Consider the following 20,516-nt stretch of genomic DNA (forward strand, 5'->3'; position numbering starts at 1 on the left):
GCAATTGTTCTTTAAAAATGGGAAAATTATCATAGGTTTCGTTTGCCCTTTAGATAACAGACATTATAAAATGTCCTGGCTTTTTTTCCTCTCTGCTGTTTAAAGTATTTTAATTAGCATTCACACCTTAAGTAGCAAATGACCTTTTCTAGAACCATCGGTACAGAACAGAGGCTGAATTGGATGGGTGGTATGTCTGCCCTGGAAATACAGCAGGTCCTCAGATAATGTCACTTCATTCAACATTGTTTCGTTATAATGTTGATGAGAAAGAAAATGGACTCTGTAGCATTTGTATGTTGTCCACACGTCTGCATGGCTTCTGTCCAGTTCCTCTGTTTTGCTCCCACATCCCAGCAAGGTGCACCGTCGGTGGACTGGCCTGTCTCCCTTGTCCCAGTCTGAGTGTGGGTGTGTGTGGGTTAGTGGTCCTGTGATGGCTGGTTTCATCCCTGTGCCCTGAGCTGCTAGGATTGGCTCCGCCCACCCAAACTTGGAACTATAATAAGCCGGTTGGAAAATAGTGATCTTACTTGTTTTTATTAATTTTTCTTAAATGCATATATAGCTCACATTTATTCCAGTGTTAACTATATATTAGAACCGTTTGGGTCTTTATTTAGAAGCTTGGTGATGTTTTTGTGACTTGAAATATGCAGTAGGAACTTGACTCTTGTTTATATTAATGAGCCTATGGGAACATTGGTTTCATTATACATTGTTTCACTTAAAGTCCCAGGTGTTAAGAACCTATCAATGAGTTAAGTGAGGACTTACTTTAAACAATGGTTTCTATCTATGAATGACCTACCCTCTTAAGGAATGAGGCCCCGTCCAGATTCCAGATTCCAACATCCCGGGTGTTGAGGTGACAGGGAAAAGGACACACCTGATTGCCAGGTGGGACCGAAGGACCTTCCTGGCATGGGCCCAGCAGACTTAAGCAGTCTCCTGGTTACTGGGTTACAGTGTCTCTCTTTAGTTATAAATGGTCCCCTTTAGGTTGGTTGTCCCCTCAGAGCAGCCTGCTGGAGAGGAGCTGGGGTTAGGTCAGCCCCGTTTTAGTCTGGCTTGTGGAACGCCAGAATAAGAGGGGTCTTCGGCCTGCAAAGAGAGATCATTTCTTCTGAATGAAAACAGTTGTCTTTCTCCTGGCCGCTCCCCAAGGAAGAGGAGGGTTCGGAGATTAATTGCAGGGGCATAGGTAGCAACATCTTTTATTTTTGGACTTCTCCTCCAGCCTATTCTTGGCTCAAACACCTTCTATGGCTACCACCTGCCATAAAGCTCAAATGTAAAGCCCTTGGATTCTGGTCCAGACTTCCTGCCCTCATTGCTTCTGGCTCTTTTGTGCCCACTTACTCCACCAGGCTCCTTGCCCTTAAGCAAACGTGTCCCTTCGATTCTAACCTTCATTTCTTGGCCCATGCTTCCCCTCCAGCTGGGCTCCGCCCCTCCACTGCTGCCAGTCACAATCCTACCCGGCCTTCCATACAATTCTCAAAGACTGCTTCTACAAGAATTCTCCCTGATCATTTCAGGTAGATCCTGATCTTGGGCCCTTGTAAATACCTGTAGAATTTATCCGTGTACCTTTCAAGGCACTATGTTACAGTGTTGTGTGTTTTTTCCTGTCTTATATACTTGTCTCCTATCCATGATCTGTACTGAGGCCAGGGACTATCTTATTTATCTCTGTCTCCCCACAGTTCTTTGAATATAGTAGGTTCTCAGTTCATCAATGAAATTATCCTCACTTGTGGCATAAACGAATAAATCAAAACAGTCCAGCTTGTGTACTCAAAATTCATGAAGAAAGTACATTTATCCACCTGTCCAAACTTTCTTGCTTAATTTTACACCTTTGGCTAGCTTAAATCCTACCTGGCCCTCTGTGAAGTATAACCTTGAAGGCAGTCGTAAAGAGAATGCTTTGTTGTGAGCACGTGTGTGTGTGTGTGTGTGTGTGTGTGTGTGTGTGTGTGTAAGAAGGTGACTAGAATAATCTACTTAACATATAAACAAATGTTTGGAATCATATAGAGTCATTTAAACCTCAAAACAAGACCACTCCAGTGTCCCTGTAGTTGAGAGGAGGGTCTGGAGGAAGCCCTCCAAAACTTTGCAGCAGAGTCTGGTCTGTAATATGTCCTCAGACCCTGAGTAACGCAGATGACTCTCTCAGCCGTCCACTCAGCATTGCCCCTGTGGAGCGCTCTGCTCTTTCCCCTTATCTGGAAGACACGGGGCTGTGGGCCAGAGACGCAGGTGTCTTCCGGGCGGGCGGGAGTTGCCACGTCAGCAGTGTTGGGATTAGTGCACTTTAGCAGGCCTTTCTTCTTGGGCAGGATACAGTTGGCTTGCTCCGCCACCTTTCCCGCCTCCCTCCAAAGGGTGCCAGGGCGCGCCAAATAGTGATTAAACAAAAGATTAAAATTGCATTTGTATGTGTGAGCATGTGGCTGTTTGAACGCTAATCAATTCTTCCGGGGAACGTTGAGTAAAAGCACGCAGATACCAGGAGCGGTTATGTAAAGGAGCCAGTCAAAATCCATTTCCAATGTATTATTTACCCTGCTTTCCACATTAATTCTGCCAGCCTCCTCCACCCACTCTCCCTCCCTCACCTCTCTTGCCTCGCTCCTCCCAGCCCCTTCGCTTCTTGTAGCAAAAGGACAGTCGCTGAAGGAAAATAATCACTGCTTTTCTAGACCATCTTTGTGTCGGTAGAAACTTAAAATGACCTCTGGACTGAAATTGCAGATGTGCGCCTTTTTTTTTGCATAATATTAAATGATTGCTGTTGCATAAGAATTGCTGTCTTTTGAGAAGCTCTGTCCAAGCCATTCTTGTTGCTAAAGGTCTGCGGCATTTGTTTCTATTGTAGAATGCCACTGTTAACATTTTGCTTCCCTGAAGAACACTGGATTTCCACATGGGCATCTGACCTCCTGTTAATGAGGAAACCGTCTAAATCCTGTTATCAGCAGTAGCCAGTTGAATTGACTCAGGTGTTAAATAGTTGCCTCTGCAGGGCTCACAGTTTTATTATTAGAGCTGTATCACTTTCCCGCTCTCCCTAACGTGACCGTCGCAAACATCAGATCACAGCCTTTATTAATAATGGCACTCTTTCACCAGCAGGACCTAACTTTGTGCCAGACACTAAGCTAGACGCTGTGTGTAGATTGACTCAGTTCATCCTTCCAACAACCTGCACGTTATTCTGTTAGTTTCCCCTATTTATCAGTCAAGGAAAGTGGGGCCCACCTACCCCAGAAGTGAATCCTAAGTTATTTCAACTCTGGAACCGAAATGTTCTGAGTCATTAAACTAGACTACCTGTCACATTGATGAGCAGTCCTTCAGTCATTCATTCATTCATTCACTCACTCATGCCGTTGATATTTGTTGAGGGCCTGTGGTGAGCCAGGTATCGGCCTAGGAAAGCACAGGGACAAACCAGACGTGCCCCTGACTTCAGGAGACTTCAGGAAGCTCAGATCTGGTTTGGTTTTGGGGGCTGACAAGCTATGGGATTTAGGGCAAGTCTATATTCTATTCTGTTAGTTTTAGATTTCATATTTGTAAAAGGAGGCAGCTGGATTTAGACAAATCTTTTTCCACCTTTATTGTGAATCGGAAGTATACGGGGAATAATAGGTTTAAAAAATGTCATTCTGGCCTACTGTCCCCAGATACTTTGATTTAATAGGTTTGCTGTGGGGCCTAGGAATTTATGCCTATAAGAGAGGCCAGGTCTCCCAAGAGCCACTCTTTGAGAGAAACTGATCTGGCTATAAACTCCAGCAGCCCCTACAAGGGATCTGTGTTGCTATGCCTATCCCCCCAGGACCTGGCACTGAATAGGTCTCAATAAACATCTGGTGATAGTTTGAATGATCTACGTGGTTCCCACAGATGAACCTCAGAGCCTCTTGAACCACCTGAAATTAACCACAATTTTTATTAAAGGTTATGGGTAGGATTCTAAGGACTCTTTGGGGCTCTGAATGCTCTGTGATTTTAGGATTGAAACCAGTTTTCTGCCCTACCAAAAGCTCAGATCTATTATTAGAATCTTTTGAACCTATTATATAGTAAAATCTGAGCCCTGGATCAAGGTGATTTGGTGAGAAGATGTTGATTACAGTAGATTTTTAAAACCCTAAAAAGTTGATACCCATATTCTATATATATATTCTGAAAGTGCTCAGAATATATGGTTTGTGATTTTTTTTAATTTTTTAATTTTTTAGTTTATCTAAAAGTAACTTGTGGGCAAGTAGTGTCATCCCTATTCTCCAGGTAGGAAAATTGAGGTGCCTGTGACTCCTCGCTTGTCCAAGGTCATACTGCAAGGGCTGTCTCCGCTTACATCCAGCCTGGAGTCAACGTGGCTCTGGTGTGGCCTTGCCTGCTTGTGTGGCCTTGCCTGCTTGTGTGGCCTTGGTTGAGCAGCCTGGCTTCTTTGGGCCTCAGTTTCCTCCTCTGCAAGATGAGGAAAGATGAACTAATTGTGTCTAAGCAGTGGCTTAGCTTGGATATTCGAGGGCCCCTCAATAACTACCTGTTCAGACATGCTGAACTCCCTGTGTCAGCAAGCTCTGAAGTCCTCTTTAGGGAAGATGTAAGGACTAATGCAGGGGTCCCCAAACTTTTTACACAGGGGGCCAGTTCACTGTCCCTCAGACCATTGGAGGGCCGGACTATAAAAAACTATGAACAAATCCTTATGCACACTGCACATATCTTATTTTAAAGTAAAAAAATAAAACAGGAACAAATACAATATTTAAAATAAAGAACAAGTAAATTTAAATCAACAAACTGACCAGTATTTCAATGGGAACTATGCTCCTCTCACTGACCACCAATGAAAGAGGTACCCTTCCAGAAGTGCGGCGGGGGCCAGATAAATGGCCTCAGGGGCCGCATGCAGCCTGCGGGCCGTAGTATGGGGACCCCTGGACTAATGAGACCACCTAAAACAGCACAAGTTATCTCTGCAGAATGTTCCGGAGGGATATATATCATTAAGGCAAAGGCAGGGCAGGTGGTAGAAGCTGTGGGTGTGAAACTCCCAGAATTTGGGCACCTCAGCGCCATGCCGCATTCCTGGTGGAGTGGGAAGACTTTCACAAGGCTATGGAGGAAACCGTGCCGTTCAGGGAATCTTCAACTCTCTCTTTGTTTTTATTCTTTTTTGTTGTTGTTCTTGATTTTAGAGAGAGAGAAGTGGGGGGGGGGTATCAGTTAGTTGTTCCACTTATGCATTCATTGGTTGGTTCTTGGATGTGCCTTGACTGGGGATCAAACCCACAACCTTGATATATCAGGATGATGCTCTAACCAACTGAGCCATCTAGCCAGGTCCTCTTAGACTCTTGAAATGTCCTTTAGAGGTCATCTAAGTGTGTGCTTCATGGACCAGCAGCATCAACATCACCAGGGAGCTTGTTAGAAATGCAGGTTCTCAGGCCCCGCCCAGACCTCCTGAATCAGAATCTGCACTTAACAAGATCCCGCGGGATTCTACTGCACATAAAGGTTAGGCACTAGCCCTAGCCCAGCCCTTGATTATCTCCTTCATATGCTGATGAACAGTTGCGCATCCTATTTCTGGCCTCTTCTAACATCTTCCAAATGGGCCTGTTTCATCCTAACACCAATCCGAGGCGTGGAATTTCTTCTCTGTCTTAAGCCAGCCCCTCAGTTGTTTCCTAACTTCTGCTGTTAGCTCTCACTCTAGCCTCAGGACCTGATAGAACAAGGTAACTGCCTCCACGTCTCTCAGGGCTTCTCATCTCCCAGTCCTTGTCACATAGTTTCTAATCTTCCTTATCTAAGAAGAGTTGATCAGCTATGTGAGGATAACCTAGTCTTATCCAGCTTCCTCATCCTGGGCATTCTGTATGTAGCACATTGCAAATTCACTGGGCCAGGCGGTTAGCAGGATAAGAGATGAGAGCCGAGTGCAAGGCAATGAGGAATGGTGGGGACTGCAGCAAACTGAGAGGCTGCCTGTCTAAGCTGGGCTGCTCTCACTCAGCCCAGCTGAGGGGCTAAGGGAACTCAGTCTGAGCACTGACATGTCTTTTGAGTTTTCAAGAGAAGCCAAAATTCTTAATAAAACAAGAGAAAATCTTCATTTCTTTTCATGCTGGCAATTAAAAAATAATAATAAAGCCCATCTTCGGGTAGCAGAAAAGGGAAAAGGCCTTGGGAGGGAGATTGCTAAATAGCTCATGATTGATCAGTCCTGGCATCAAGACCTGTTTACTTGGGCAGGTCCCTGACCCACCCCAAGACTCAGTTTCCCTGTCTGTGAAATAGAAAAGTGGCCCTAGCTCAGTTTACAAATATATATTTTTTGTTCCCTTGTTTGGAGATTTGGTTGCCTATTGTCTTTAACAGAAGGCCTTTTTAAAATGAAATCCCACCTGGAACACCAATACAGAAAACAGACCGATGCATTGCTGGTCTGCTTGAAGGCGGGGGGGGGGGGGTCAAGCTCCTACTCTCAGCCTACCCCTCCCCTGGGCAGCACTGAGGAACCTCCTGTAATAATGTAGCCCAGCACACTTGAAATCTACTGAAGGAACTTCCAGCTCAGTTTCTGTGATTTCTGTGAATCCCGAGACCTGTTTGCGGGCCCGTGGCCTCTGTGTTCTGTTTTCTTTCCCTCCCTCTCTGACGAAGACACCTGACACACTAACTTTCAGAATTTTCTTCTCGCAACTCAGAGAGGCCCATGATTGCTATTATCCTTAGAGCTGCTGTAAGGATACTGATCTGTGACAGGAAACCTGCTACCGCGAGGATCAGCCAGTCTTAGCCAATAGGCGTGTGGACGATTTCATTCCGGTGGCTTCCTTCTGCTGCTGATGTTCCAGCACGCCCCACGTTCAGGGCCTTTGTAGTTAATTACGTACACAGGAACCAGGACGACTGGATTCTGCATGCCACAGTGGCGAGAACAAGTCTGCAGGGTTTTTAAAGGGCAAGGTGACGTGGAGAGCCATTGTCAGCCACAGGGCCACGGAAGTCAACAGTGTTACCTTGGGAAGGGTCTAACTGAGACTTGATGGTGGGCATGGGAAAGCGACTGGCACCTTTGGATGAGCCCAGACACTGGAAAGCAGCCTTGTTTAATTCGGGAAACCGATGCCTAAGGGGCCCACCAGGATGGGCTCACCTCCCCAGACACATAATAAATGTCTTCAGGGCCAGGTCCCGTTTTCTTTCAGCTGTCCATTTGCTTGATCATACGTCCCACACACCATTGCCAGATGTTCACGCTCTTGGACGCTGGCCCGCTTTGGGACTGTAGAGACGAGCAGGGCCAAGCCCAGTTCCGCCACCCCGCCCCACCTAGAAGTCCACCGCGGGCCACTCGCCCGGCCGCCTCTCCTGTCTGCTTCTCTGAAGCTCAGCCCAGATGCCTTCACGTCCGAAAAACTCTGCGGTTCTCCCAGGTGAAGCGAACTCCCGTAGCGCTTCCTGCAGACCTTTCACCCAAGCGCCGCTTACCCAGCCCCACCTAAGAGGTAACCAGCAGCCACCTAGGGCTGTTGAGCACCAGAAGGGGCTCTGAGTGGAGATACACACGAGTGTAAAATACGCACTGAATTCTGAGGACTTGGTACAAAAACAAAACAAAACAAAAAGTACCCCAATGAATTCTTACATTGTGTGGTGAATATTTTACATAGAGTATTTTGGGTTAAATAAGATATATTATCAAAACTAACTTCACCTGTTTCTTTTTCTGCCCAGTGTGAACACTGGCAAATTGAAAGTGACTAACGTGGCTCACGGCTGTGGCTCGCCTTGCTCTGTTTCTGTTGGGCAGACCCACGCCTACTGCCTCTCCTCGCGTGGAAGGATGTTTGCCCATCTGTTCTTTTCTCCTGCTGGGTTTTGAGTTCCAAGAGGGTGGACACTATGTCCTATCCTCTTCCTGACCTTTGTATACCTGGGCGGCACGGGAATTAATAGACAAAACAGATGACAGTCATTCAGTGAATACCAAAAACTCCCTCAGGCAGCATAATTTCTAGGTCTCTGTTATTAAATTTATTTTCCCTTTCTTTTTTCACAGTCGTCTTTTTTTTTTCTTTTTTCTCTCTCTCTTTTTTTTTTAAGGGTTCACACAGTCAGCAAAAGAAGATATTTTTCTTGGGAGATGGGCAAAAGCTGAAGGACTGGCACGACAAAGAAGCCATCCGGAGGGATGCTCAGCGTGTAGGTACGGAGAGCAGTGTGGTCCACGGGCCGGTCCTGGGAGAGGGTCTATGTGTGTGTGCGTGCGTTTGCATGCGTGCCTGTGCCTTTAATGTCATGTCTGGACTTCCTGTTGACCTGTCTCCGTCTGCCGCCATTCCCTTCTGACTCTGGGCTCCCCCTGTTCACCTGTGAGCTGACCCCTGCCTTTCTCCACTCACATCACCAGATCCACTCCCTTGGGGACTTTGCTCAGCCACCTTTATTGAGTGATAGAAAATGTTTTCCTGATGAGATATTTTACCACTAAAATGAGGAGCAGTAACACTAAGAGCCAGCATTTATGAATACCTACGGAGAACAAGGCCCATGCTCCACGCTTCACATTTTCCCAAGGAGACCCCGAATCGGCCTTTATGGTTCGTTCAGTTAGAAAGGGACCCGTAGTGCAGAGAGGTGCTGGGGTCATCTGCCCACAGCCGCACAGTGAGAAAGAGGCAGGCTTGGGATTTGAACCCATGTCTGGAGGGCAGAGTTGATCCCTACCCAGCACTACAGCCACGAGGTTGAATGAATTTAGTGGGCTTCCACCTCTGTTTTCTGTGGCTAATTAGTATTTGGAGCAGTTTCTGTTACCCTGGGGAGTTGGGAAGTTATGTGGAGAGTGATTTGTAGGGAGCACAGACTAGGAGGCAGGAGAGCAGCCATGTGGCCATCAGGTAAATTCCATAACCCTGAGCCTCAGTTTCCCCACCTGTCAGTGGGCTCACGCTCCTTGCTTTGACAAGCTCGGAGTATTGGTATGAAGGGGCTTCACACTGGAAAGCAATGTAGAAACATAAGGGGTTGGTATTTTATTCATTTCTTATCTCGGCTGAAGACTCCCACTATTGATTTTTTTTTAATTACATTGTGACAAAACCGGGTTACAGCAAGGCTTTGAACAGAGCTGAAATGATAACCGAGGTTCAAGGAAATCTCAAGATATCACATGCATTTTTCCATATGCCAGTAATTTTAAATGAAGGGTTGGGGAGGGGGGCGCTGTTTAAATTTAAAGAAAGAAACATTTGAAAAGAGCTGTTGCAGACAGCTTGCACCAGACGATTGCACCAGAATTATTAGAACACTGGCCTCACTAGCAGGAAAAGCGTCAGCAGTGGGGAAGTCTTTCAGAGTAGCAGTGACCAGTGCTAGCTGTGTACCAGGCGCCTTGCCCTGCGTTGCCTCCTTACCCGTCACACTGAACCTTCCTATCCCAGTTTATACAGAGACAGAAACAAAACCGATACAGGCGACAGGCACGCCCAAGGGGACAGAGCTGGGGAGCGGTGGGGCTGGACTGCGAAGTCCCTTCTGTCCGCTTCCGGGGCCCAAATCCTGTGCTGCCTTAGTGCACTTCCCTCCCCGAGAGAGATGCTTCTGCCACATTCATGTCCCTTTCGGAACCTGCCCTGGGCGCTAGGAAAGGCGTTTTGTCATGGAGCGCTGTAATATAGATAGTGGAGTCTCCTCCCTTCAGCAGCCCTGCGTGGGCTCCACCTCTCAGCTTTGACAACAGCTGTCAAGCTGGTGTTGTCAAAACTTACTTCACAAGCTGAACGGGGTGAGGCTCAGACCCCAAGCGCCAGCAGCTCAGGTCATTTCTGACCAGTTGATTTCATAGCCATTTCTTCAAGACCCTCGCCAACGGCAGAATGTTGGGCTGTTATTGCCAGGCATGGTGTGGACATTCCCTCTCACCCTCTGCACCCCGAGAATAATTCCCTGAAGCATCAGGGACTCTTTCCCCAGCTGGGTTATGCAGAGTGAAGAAAGAATAGCAGTTATCCAACCAAATCTGGGACGTTTCAGACAGTCCTGGCCGAGAATAGGCAGATCTTCACTTCTTTGCTGGCTTTAAAAAATAAAAAATAAGGCCCTGGCCGGTTGGCTCAGCAATAGAGCGTCGGCCTGGCGTGCGGGGGACCCGGGTTCGATTCCCGGCCAGGACACACAAGAGATGCGCCCATCTTCTTCTCCACCACCCCCCTTCTTCCTCTCTGTCTCTCTCTTCCCCTCCTGCAGCCGATGCTCCATTGCAGCAAGGATGGCCCGGGCACTGGGGATGGCTCCTTGGCCTTTGCCCCAGGCGCTAGAGTGGCTCTGGTCGCAACAGAGCAACGCCCCCTGGTGGGCAGAGCTTCGCCCCTGGTGGGCGTGCCGGGTGGATCCCGGTCAGGCGCATGCGGGAGTCTGTCTGACTGTCTCTCCCCGTTTCCAGCTTCAGAAAAATACAAGAATAAATAAATAAATAAATAAATAAATCCAAGCATCTTTTATTACTTGTGGCCATTTTGGTTTACATATAGTTTATCCTGTTTATAGAGTAATCATACTATTTCCTCGCATTCATGTAGAGCTTTTGAGCTTAACAAAACTTTCATGTACATAGACTCTCTACATGCTGTGGATACCGGAGGGGAGCCAGCTATAGTTCAGGGAGGCCATGCAACTGGCCCGGGCTGATCCGCTTGTATGTGGTAGACCTGGTCTCCCTCTCGGGTGAAGGGGCTTCCCAGGCAGGCGTGTTTGGGACTTCTGGCAGAGCAGGAGCACGGGTTTTGGAGCCCCCCAGACCTGGTTTTATAACCTTTCTGAGTCCTCATTTATCCATTATAGGTTGAGGACTCTTGTATGCACCCTGCCTGCTTGCTGTGCAATTACACAAGGACAAGTTCTAAAAAGTGTGTGACTCGGCTGTGACTCTCATTCCCCTCCCCTCTGTCCGCTTCCCCTGCAAAATCTGGACGTATCCTCTGAATCAAGCATCGGGTTTTACCTTTGAACTGTATTTTTTTATCCTTCTTCCCCTACTCCATTCAATTAGCAGTATTGACTTTGCTCTCTGCCCCTAGGACATGGAGAACAAGGCAGAGCGTACCCCATGACCGATGCTGAGAGAGTGGATCAGGCGTACCGAGAAAATGGATTTAACATCTACGTCAGTGATAAAATCTCCCTGAATCGCTCTCTCCCTGATATTCGGCACCCAAAGTAAGTGTAACATCTCTCATCCTCGGGGATGTGAGGGTTTTGCCCCTGGCTCTGGTCGAGAATGAATGAAAGAAACTGGTCCGTGAAGTGCGTGAGAGGAGAGCCCTTCCTGTTACATGAGGCCTGCGTGCAAAGGTTCGTGTGACCCGATGCTCCGAGGATGTGGAGCTGGTGTGGCAGAGGGACGACGATCCCTCCCCAAACGAGCCATCCCCTTTCTCTGTCCAGACACTGGGAACATGAAACGTCGGCGTTTCCTTTTCGCTCTGGCCCATGGGGAGGTTCAGACTGCAATTTAGAAGACGTTTACAGTGACGGTTTCAACCCTCCCTCTCTCCACTTCCCATGTGTGACATGTCTCTATTTTTAAATCTTGATGTTAGCTGTCCTATGTGCCTGTATACTTAGGTCTTTGTCACAAGGCATCTCAAACCAGAGTTTGAGAGAGGACACGCTGTAACGATTCTGAAGATACCTGGCAGCTAACGTCCTTGGGCCAGGTAGTTTGTGCCGGTCACTTCGTCAGCGTCATCTCAGGTTCCTGTGAACTGGGTCCTAAGTGATGCCCATTTTACAGATGGGGAAACTGAGGGTAAAAGTCCTACTTACCTCAGAGCACAAGCTGAATAAGGATCTGAGCCAGGTATCAGGCTCCAGTTCAACCAAAAACTATACTCTGGGCCTGAAGCCATCTTGCCTCCTGGACATTTTCAATAGGATTACTGTGGTGGTCATGGTGATTTTCTAGTAGAGCTACTGTTCTTACAGCCCATGTGCATTAGGATCATCCAGAGAGCTGTTGGAACACAGGATCGTTTGGCTTCACCCCCATAATTCCTGATTCAGTGGCTCTGGGTTGAGGCCGAAGAGCTGACCTTACAGATAAGCGCCCACGGGGTGTTCGTGCAGCTTTGTCTTGGGTCTACGCTTTGGAAACCACTGCGTGTAGATTTCCAAGTGGCTTCTCCACGAAGACAGTACTGAGTAGCACTGGAGCATAAAGTGTTCTGTTCAGGGACTAGAAACTAGACCCCAGGGCAAGATAATAACAGCTGATACACATTAGGTGCTTACTGTATGCCAGACAATATTCTAAGCCAGTGGTTCTCAAAGTGAGGTTCCCAAACCAGTCACACCAACATCACCTGGGAGCTGTTAGCATACAGTTCTCACATCCCAGCCTGGATCTACCGAATCAGAAGCCCTGAGGGGCCCCCAGCACTCTGTGCTTTAAGAAGCCCTCTAGATCAGTGGTCCCAACCCCCAGGCCGCGGACCAGTACCGGGCCATGGGCCATTTGGTACCGGGCTACAGAGAAAGAATAGATAACTTACATTATTTCCATTTTATTTATATTTAAGTCTGAACGATGTTTTATTTTTAAAAAATGACCAGATTTCCTCTGTTACATCCGTCTAAGACTCACTCTTGACGCTTGTCTCGGTCACGTGATACATTTATCCGTCCCACCCTAAAGGCCGGTCCGTGAAAATATTTTCTGACATTAAACTGGTCTGTGGCCCAAAAAAGGTTGGGGACCACTGCTCTAGATGATTCTGGTGCATACTTACATTTTAGAATGGATGTTCTGGGCCCTTGAAGTGCATTCACTCAGTAAAACTTTCCAAAAACTCAATGAGGTACATATTTTTATCATCCCCATTTTATAGATGGGAAATTGAGACACAGAAAGGTTAAATAACTTTTTATCAAATGACACAACTGGGAAGGGTTGGCATCAGAATTTGCAGAAATTTTTACTCTAGAAAATGTGCTCTTAATCGCTGAACCATAAGTTCTCTCCACTTATAAGAGCTCAGTTGGTCGAATGCAGTAGTCAAGAATTAATCTTCGTAGTGTGTTTGGCTGGTCACAGAGGCTTTCAGCCCTGTTACACCTGTCATTCCTGCAGCAGTGCATGGAGTTGGCAGAGCTGTGATCACCGCCACTGTAGGCGAGGACACCACACGGCTGCCAGGTGCACTGCCTGCCCTGGACTGGGCCCTGTTTGTAAGGACTTCTTGCAGTAAGAGGAGGGGGCAGGGAGACCTCAGTGTGCATGCCGGTGGGGTTCACAATTTGTTTCATGGTCTCCAGTGTCAGGCCTGAGAACTGTTTCATCTCAGTCTGAGAATGTAGTTCAGATATTACTGCTGTTTCTGGATTTGGAACTGTGACCTGACTCCGAGGGTCAGAAACTCAATTTATGAGTTTAGCCCCGTGCAGAGGACAGAATTCTGCACTAACATCATCTTTCTGGGTCTGGGAAGGAAGTTCATCTGGGAGCTCAACACCCTCCCCTCGGCCACTGCCCTGTGGTCCTGTGGTCTCAGCTCTGGCTGTGCCTGGGGTGGTTTTAAAACATACAAAGGCCACGACACCACCCCAAGCCACTACACTCTCAGTCTCTGGGGGCCTGGGTCTCTGGATTTTCTAAAATCTTTCAAAGTAATTCTCACATACAACCAGCATTGAGAACCACTGATGTGAAGTATGAATATTTTTACAATGAGAAAGAAGTTGAGTGCAGTCATAGCTTTCATCCATTCATTCATCTATTTCTTCAGTATATAGAGGGCAGGGCAAAAGTAGGTTTCCAGTTGTTTATATGGAAATAGTATAGTGATAATACAAAAATAAACTCTGTGTTTTGCATACTCATAACTGTATATCTACTTTTGCCCGACCTTGTATATAAATAACGGCACTCTGGCCTGACTAGTGGTGGCGCAGTGGATAGAGTGTTGACATGAGATGCTGAGGTCCTAGGTTCAAAACTCCAAGGTCGCCAGCTTGAGCATGGGCTCATCCGGCTTGAGTGCAGGCTCACCAGCTTGAGCGCGGGGTCACTGGCTTGGGTGTGGGACCATAGACATGATCGTATGGTCACTGGTTTGAGCCCAAGGTCACTGGCTTGAGCAAGGGGTCACTTGCTCTGCTGTAGCCCCCCCCAGCCAAGGCACATATGAGAAAGCAATCAATGAACAACTAACATGCCACAACTATGAGTTGATGCTTCTCGTCTCTCTCCATTCCTCTCTCTTTAATAAATAAATAGAAATAAAATAAAATAAACATTGGCCTTCTGTGTGCCAAGCCCTGTGCTGACACCAAGAACAGTGATAAATGAGCCATTCCTGCTGCTTTGTGGAAGGGATAGCAGAAGGAGGGCACAGTGCCACAGTTGAGAAAGACCAGCAGTAGCAGTAGGCGGAGAGTGATTGGAGCCTCAAGGACACGCCCCCACCCCTAGGCTTTGCGGAAAGACAGTCCAGGTAGGGAACTGCCGGGCAAAGGCCTCCAGACTGGACAGTGCTCATTCTTCAGTTTACGAATGGCAAGGATGGGTCTTTCTGCTGGTTGGAAGTGGAGCCAGGTTGGGGATCCGGCCCTCTGTCTCCCAGTGCAGGGCGCTTTCCTGACAGCCAAGAGAAAGAAAAGTCTTCTTGAGCTAGGAGTTCCGCCGTCTATGGAGAGAAGTCAGGAGGGTCTGTAAACTTGAAGGAGAAACATATTGCATTTTTTTCCCATTAACCTCTAACTGAAATTTAGTGTTCCCTTCTGTTAGGACTGTAGGCAAGAAAGCACCTGTGATGCAGTCACCAAAAGAAATCATGTACTTTCCCATCACTGTACAGGTATCTTGAAATGTCACGGACACCCATCGCTGCTTTGAAATGAAGGTCGTTTTTAGACCTACCACTAGATCTTGCTGTTTACTGTGTTCATAAAGCAGCACATTTAGGCCCTGGCCGGTTGGCTCAGCGGTAGAGCGTCGGCCTGGCATGCGGGGGACCCGGGTTCGATTCCCAGCCAGGGCACATAGGAGAAGCGCCCATTTGCTTCTCCACCCCCCCCTCCTTCCTCTCTGTCTCTGTCTTCCCCTCCCGCAGCCAAGGCTCCATTGGAGCAAAGATGGCCCGGGCGCTGGGGATGGCTCCTTGGCCTCTGCCCCAGGCGCTAGAGTGGATCTGTTTGCGGCAGAGTGACGCCCTGGAGAGGCAGAGCATCGCTCCCTGGTGGGCAGAGCGTTGCCCCTGGTGGGCGTGCCGGGCGGATCCTGGTCGGGCGCATGCGAGAGTCTGTCTGACTGTCTCTCCCCGTTTCCAGCTTCAGAAAAAAAAAAAAAAGAAGAAGCACATTTATCACCGTATTTTAAGTTTTTGATTATGTCAGTAACTTGATTTCAGTCTAATTGGTGTTCTTTGCAGTCTTGTATATTTTGTTTTATGAGTTGGAAGCATCGTTCTCGGAGGTAGCCATACATTTTACCAGCTGGCAGAGGGTCCAGGACATCGAGAAGATGAGGAAGCCCTGATCTGGATGGGTGGGAACTGAGTCTCTGTTACCAGCCCACCCGTCCGGCCAGCGTCCAAGTTAGAGCAAAAGGTGTCGCTAAACCCAGAGCTCCTGACACCCCATTTTAGAATCCCCAGTTGTGGAAGCTGACTTTTCAGAAATGAGTTGACAGATGTCTTGGGGAGCTTTTCTTTTCTCCAGGGGTGGGACCCTTCCTGCAGTTTGACAGCAGAAATGTGTGAATAAATTAGAGGTGTTGAGCTGCTCACTCCCTCCGGTTTCTTTTAGCTTAACCAACCTCCCCAGCAGGAGCGGAGGTTTCTGCTTGCCTTTTATTCCTTCGAACGGAATTCTGGCAGCAGCACGTCAGGCAGAGGGTCGACGGGCTGTTTGTTTGTGCCAGCTGCAGTGGCTTTCAGCTCAGGCTGCCCTGGGGGACGCGCAGCCCCAGAGACTGGAAGCTGGAAAGTGCGGCCTGACTTGCTGGGTCTGCGTGTGGGAGGCGGCCAGCTGGCAATGCGCAGGCCTGCCCTCTGCACCTCCTGCCAAGGGAGCAAAGCAGAGGCTGGCTGGTGGGCTGGCCCACTTCCCCTGCGCCCCAGGGGGCTCCGTGGGCTGCCTGACAACCTCACAAGGAGGCCCCTCCAGGGCACAGAGCTGATGGCAGTGGACCCCCAGCTGCTGAAGTGACCAGGGTTTGAAGTTCCCGTGCAAAGCCCTCCGTGGGGTGATCGGTCCCCCCCCCCATAAAGCTGTCCATAGTAGGAGCGACAACAGTCTACAGTCCTCTTTTCTTCAGTCCATGAATGGACCTGAATGGAATCTTTGTTGCAACAAAAGGCCCAAGTCTACCAGATTCCTGGTTCCACGCTCCTTTTTGGGTGTTTTGTTAAATTAACATGGTTAGTTTATGGCGCATGCTGAATTTTCTGAAAAGAACTTATAAGCTCATATTACTATATAATAGGCCAGGATTCTGTCGAGCACCTTTACACCCCCAACATTTTATGAAAGCAACAGTGGAGGGAGCTGTAGCCTATTCTGTTTGATGAATGTGTATTAAATATATACTCTGGGGAAAAAATGACCACTTGAAAGCACAGGAAGTTAAAGCCGATCACATTTGTAGTAGTAGTAGTAGTAATAATAATAATAATATTAGTGCCCCAATATGAATGTACACATAGACATTAAAAATGCTACGTAGGGGCCAAGATGGAGTAACAGGGACTTACTGTACTGCCTGATACAACTGAAAAAATAGAGAGACACTGGACACCAGGAAGTAAAGGACAGAAATCCTGGAGAGATGGGAAACAAAGGGGGAATGGCCGTGAGAGACTTTTCAAGCCACAGTGCAGGGAGGGGGCACCCAGGCAGAGCCCCGAAGACTCCCGGAGTTGAGACGAATGAGCTGAGAGTCCAGAGAGGCCAACAAGACAGAGTTCACCGGACAACGTACTGAAGACGAGGGAGCCGCGCGGAGACGGAGCTGCAGAGCCCTACAGAAGGGTCCCTCGAGTATCCAGCAGATTACTGATGGGCTCCTTCCAACAGGAAGCTAAGGCTGGGAAAGGGATCATCAAGAGGATTAGAGAGAACAGAGCCTAGCGCTCATGCAGGGCCAAGAATAGTGCCTCTTCCCACCACTCCAGCTGGAAAACCTGGTCATCTGTAACTCATGGAGAATTGGGTTGAATACTTAGAAGAGTTTCGTCTCAGTGGGGACTAATTAGCCCTAGCCCGACAGTTCTCTGGACCAGACTAAAAAAGCATAAATTATGACCCAGAAGGATCTGTTTCTCAGTAACTTAACTGCATCCCAGGACAAACCTCAAAAATACTTATACAAAACAAAAATACCCAGCACTAACCAAGGTAAATCCAACCAAAGATTACCAGACATGCAAAGAAATGAGAAATATGGCTCATAATGAGGAAAATAATCAAAACCAACCCAGAGTTGACACAGGTGTTAAAATTAGTAGAGGACACTAACAACAGTTATTATAACTGCATTCCATGTGTTACAAAAGTTACAGACATGGACGATATGGAAAGACCCAAACTGAGTTTCTAGATATGAAACCAATAATGTCTAAGATGAAAAATGCAATAAATGGGATCAGTGGTAGGTTGGATGTTGCAGGAAAAAAAAGATTAGTGAACCTAAAGTTACAAGAAAAGAAACTACTCAAAACACTGGGAGGAAAATAATTTTAAAAAGAATGAAGAGTTTTAATAAACTATGTGACAACTTTAAGTAGCTGAATATTCACGCGAATAGAGACCATAAGGTGAGGAGGGAAATAACGGCCAAGAGTTTTTCAAATTGAATAACAACCCTAAAGCCCCAGATCCAAGAAGCCCAGTGACACCCAGTCTCAAGAAGCATGAATAAAACAACATCAAGGCACATCGTAACCGAATTACTGAAAACCAGTGATAGAATAAATGTTAAAGCAGACAGCGAAATAAAGCACATTGTTGACAGAGGATCAAAGATAAGAATGACAGAATTTTTATTGGAAACCGTGCAAGTAAGAGCACAGTGTAGCAACATCTTTTAAAGTACCCTAGTAAAATCTCTGCCAAACTACAATTCTGTACCCCCATGAAAATACCTTTCAAAAATAAAGGCAAAATAAATGCCTTTCAGACACACATAAAAGAGCTGAAAGAATTCATCACAGCTGTCATGTACTCTAAGAAAATGTTACAGGAAGTCCTTTTGGGGAAAAATTAAAAAAAGATAACCAGATGGAAATAAGGATCTTTATTCACAAAGAATGAAGATCGCTGGAAATAGTGACTATGTGGGCAACTAGGTACGATTTTTCTTATTGTTTACATCTTTTAAAAAGATATCTGGCTAGAAAAAAAAAAGATATCTGGCTGTGTAACCAGAAATAATAGCATTTTGTTGGGTTTAAAACGTAGGTAAAAGTAAAGTATGTCCTCACATAAAGGTTAGAAGGGAGAAATGATAATATACTTTTATAATGTTCTTGTACTACTAGTTATGTGGTGAAGAAAGACTTTATAAGTTAAGTGTATCCTATAAACCTTAAAACAAGCTCTGAAGTAGCAAAACAAAGAATTATAGCTAATAAGCCAGTGAAGGAGATAAAATGAAATCATGAAAATATTCAGTTAATTCAAAAGAACATAGAAAAATAGGGAACAGGGAAAACAGATCTGACAGGAGAGGTCGAAAGCATGTACCAGATGGAATTTAACCTAACCACATCAGTAGTCACATAAATTGGAAATGCTCCAATCATTTCCGTTAAAGGGCAGAGATTGTCAGATTAGATAAGAAAGCAAGATCCAGCTACATGCTGCTTGCAGGAAACACAGTGTACATATAAACATACAAATAAGTTAAAAGTAAAAGGATAGAAAAGGTCTACCGTGCTAACACTAGTCAAAAGAAAGCAGAAGTGACTATGTATTAATATCAGTCAAATAGATTTCGGAACAAAGACTATTGCCAGGGATAAAGAAGGTCATTTCATAATAATAAAGGGAACATTCATCAAGAGGACACAGCAATCCTAAATGTTTATGCACCTATTAAGAGAGCTTCAAACTACATGAAACAAAAACTCATAGAACTTCAAGGAGTTATAAACATAGCCACCATTATGAAATTTCAGCACCTCTCTCGCAATAATTCATAGAACAAGTAGATAGAAAATCAGCAAGGATATAGTAGACTTGAACAGCACCATCAACCAGCGTGACTCCGTTGACATTTATGGAACACTTGCAGAATATACATTCTTTTCAGGTGCATGGGGAACATTTACCAAGATAGGACATATTCTAGACCAGAAAACAAGTCTCTATAAATTTAAAAGGTTTCAAGTGATACCAAATATGTTCTCTGACCACAGAGGAATAAAATTTAGAAGCCAATAACAGTTTCTTAAAATTTCTAAATGTTTGGAAACTATGTACCATATTCCCCACGCATAAGACACACCCTTTTCTGAAAAATGTGGGGTCTAAAAACTGGGTGCGTCTTATACAGTGATTGTAGTTCTTTTACGTGCATTTCCCACTTTTTCGCGCTTGTTTTTGCCCTCATTGTTAAAGACAGTGATTCATCATCAGACACAGATAAGGACAAGCTGATGAATGGGAGTTTTAACAGTGATCAGGAGTTGTATGAATTTTATGATGAATAAAACTTGAGTTCAATAACTTGTCATACATTTTTTTTTCAAATTTTGGGCCCCCAAATTAAGGTGCATCTTATACACGGGAGCATCTTATACATGGGGAAATACGGTAACTCATTTATGAATAACAGAAAAAAATAAGTAAGAGGTAAATTAGAAAGTATTTTGGACTGAAGGATAATGAAATCAGAATAATATCGGAATTTGAAAGATGTCACTAAAGCAGTACTTGGGGGAAATTTGTAGCATTCAAGGCCTTTATTATAAAAGAGTGTTCTCAAATTGATGGTACCAGCTTCTACTCTAAGAAACTAGAAAAGGAAGAGTAAATTAATTCAAAATGAATAGAAGAAAGGAAATTTTTAAAAAATCAAAACAGATCAATGAAATAGAGATTAGAAACCAATAGAGAAAAACAACAACAATGAAACCAAAAGCTGATTCTTTGAGATGGTCAATTAAATTGATTAACTTCTAACCAAACTAACGTGAAAGAAGAGAGAAGGCACGAATTACCAATATCAAGACCAAGAGAGGTGAGATAACTATAGATTCTGTAACTATTAAGAGAATAATAAAGGAACATTCTCAATAACTTTATTCCTATAAATTCAACAACTTAGATGAAATGCCAAATTCCTTGAAAGATAAAGACTACCAAAGCTTACTCAAGAAGAAATGATTAATTTGAATAGCCCTTCATCTAGGAAAGGAGTTGATATTGTAGTTAAGAACCTTCTCACAAAGAAAACTCCTGGCCCAAATGGG

The 20,516-nt window shown here is 45.8% G+C and overlaps 1 protein-coding gene across 1 annotated transcript in view; it reads left to right on the top strand.

Annotated features, from left to right (window-relative positions):
- Positions 1–20,516, top strand: part of GALNT10 (polypeptide N-acetylgalactosaminyltransferase 10) — a 201,006-nt gene that overhangs the window by 81,647 nt on the left and 98,843 nt on the right. Inside the window, exons 2-3 of the mRNA XM_066273080.1 lie at positions 8,149–8,251; positions 11,124–11,262. Coding sequence (XP_066129177.1) covers positions 8,149–8,251; positions 11,124–11,262 — 242 coding nt within the window. The remainder of the gene's footprint in view (positions 1–8,148; positions 8,252–11,123; positions 11,263–20,516) is intronic.

This window comes from Saccopteryx bilineata, chromosome 4 (assembly GCF_036850765.1).
Source record: "Saccopteryx bilineata isolate mSacBil1 chromosome 4, mSacBil1_pri_phased_curated, whole genome shotgun sequence".
Lineage (NCBI taxonomy): Eukaryota > Metazoa > Chordata > Mammalia > Chiroptera > Emballonuridae > Saccopteryx > Saccopteryx bilineata.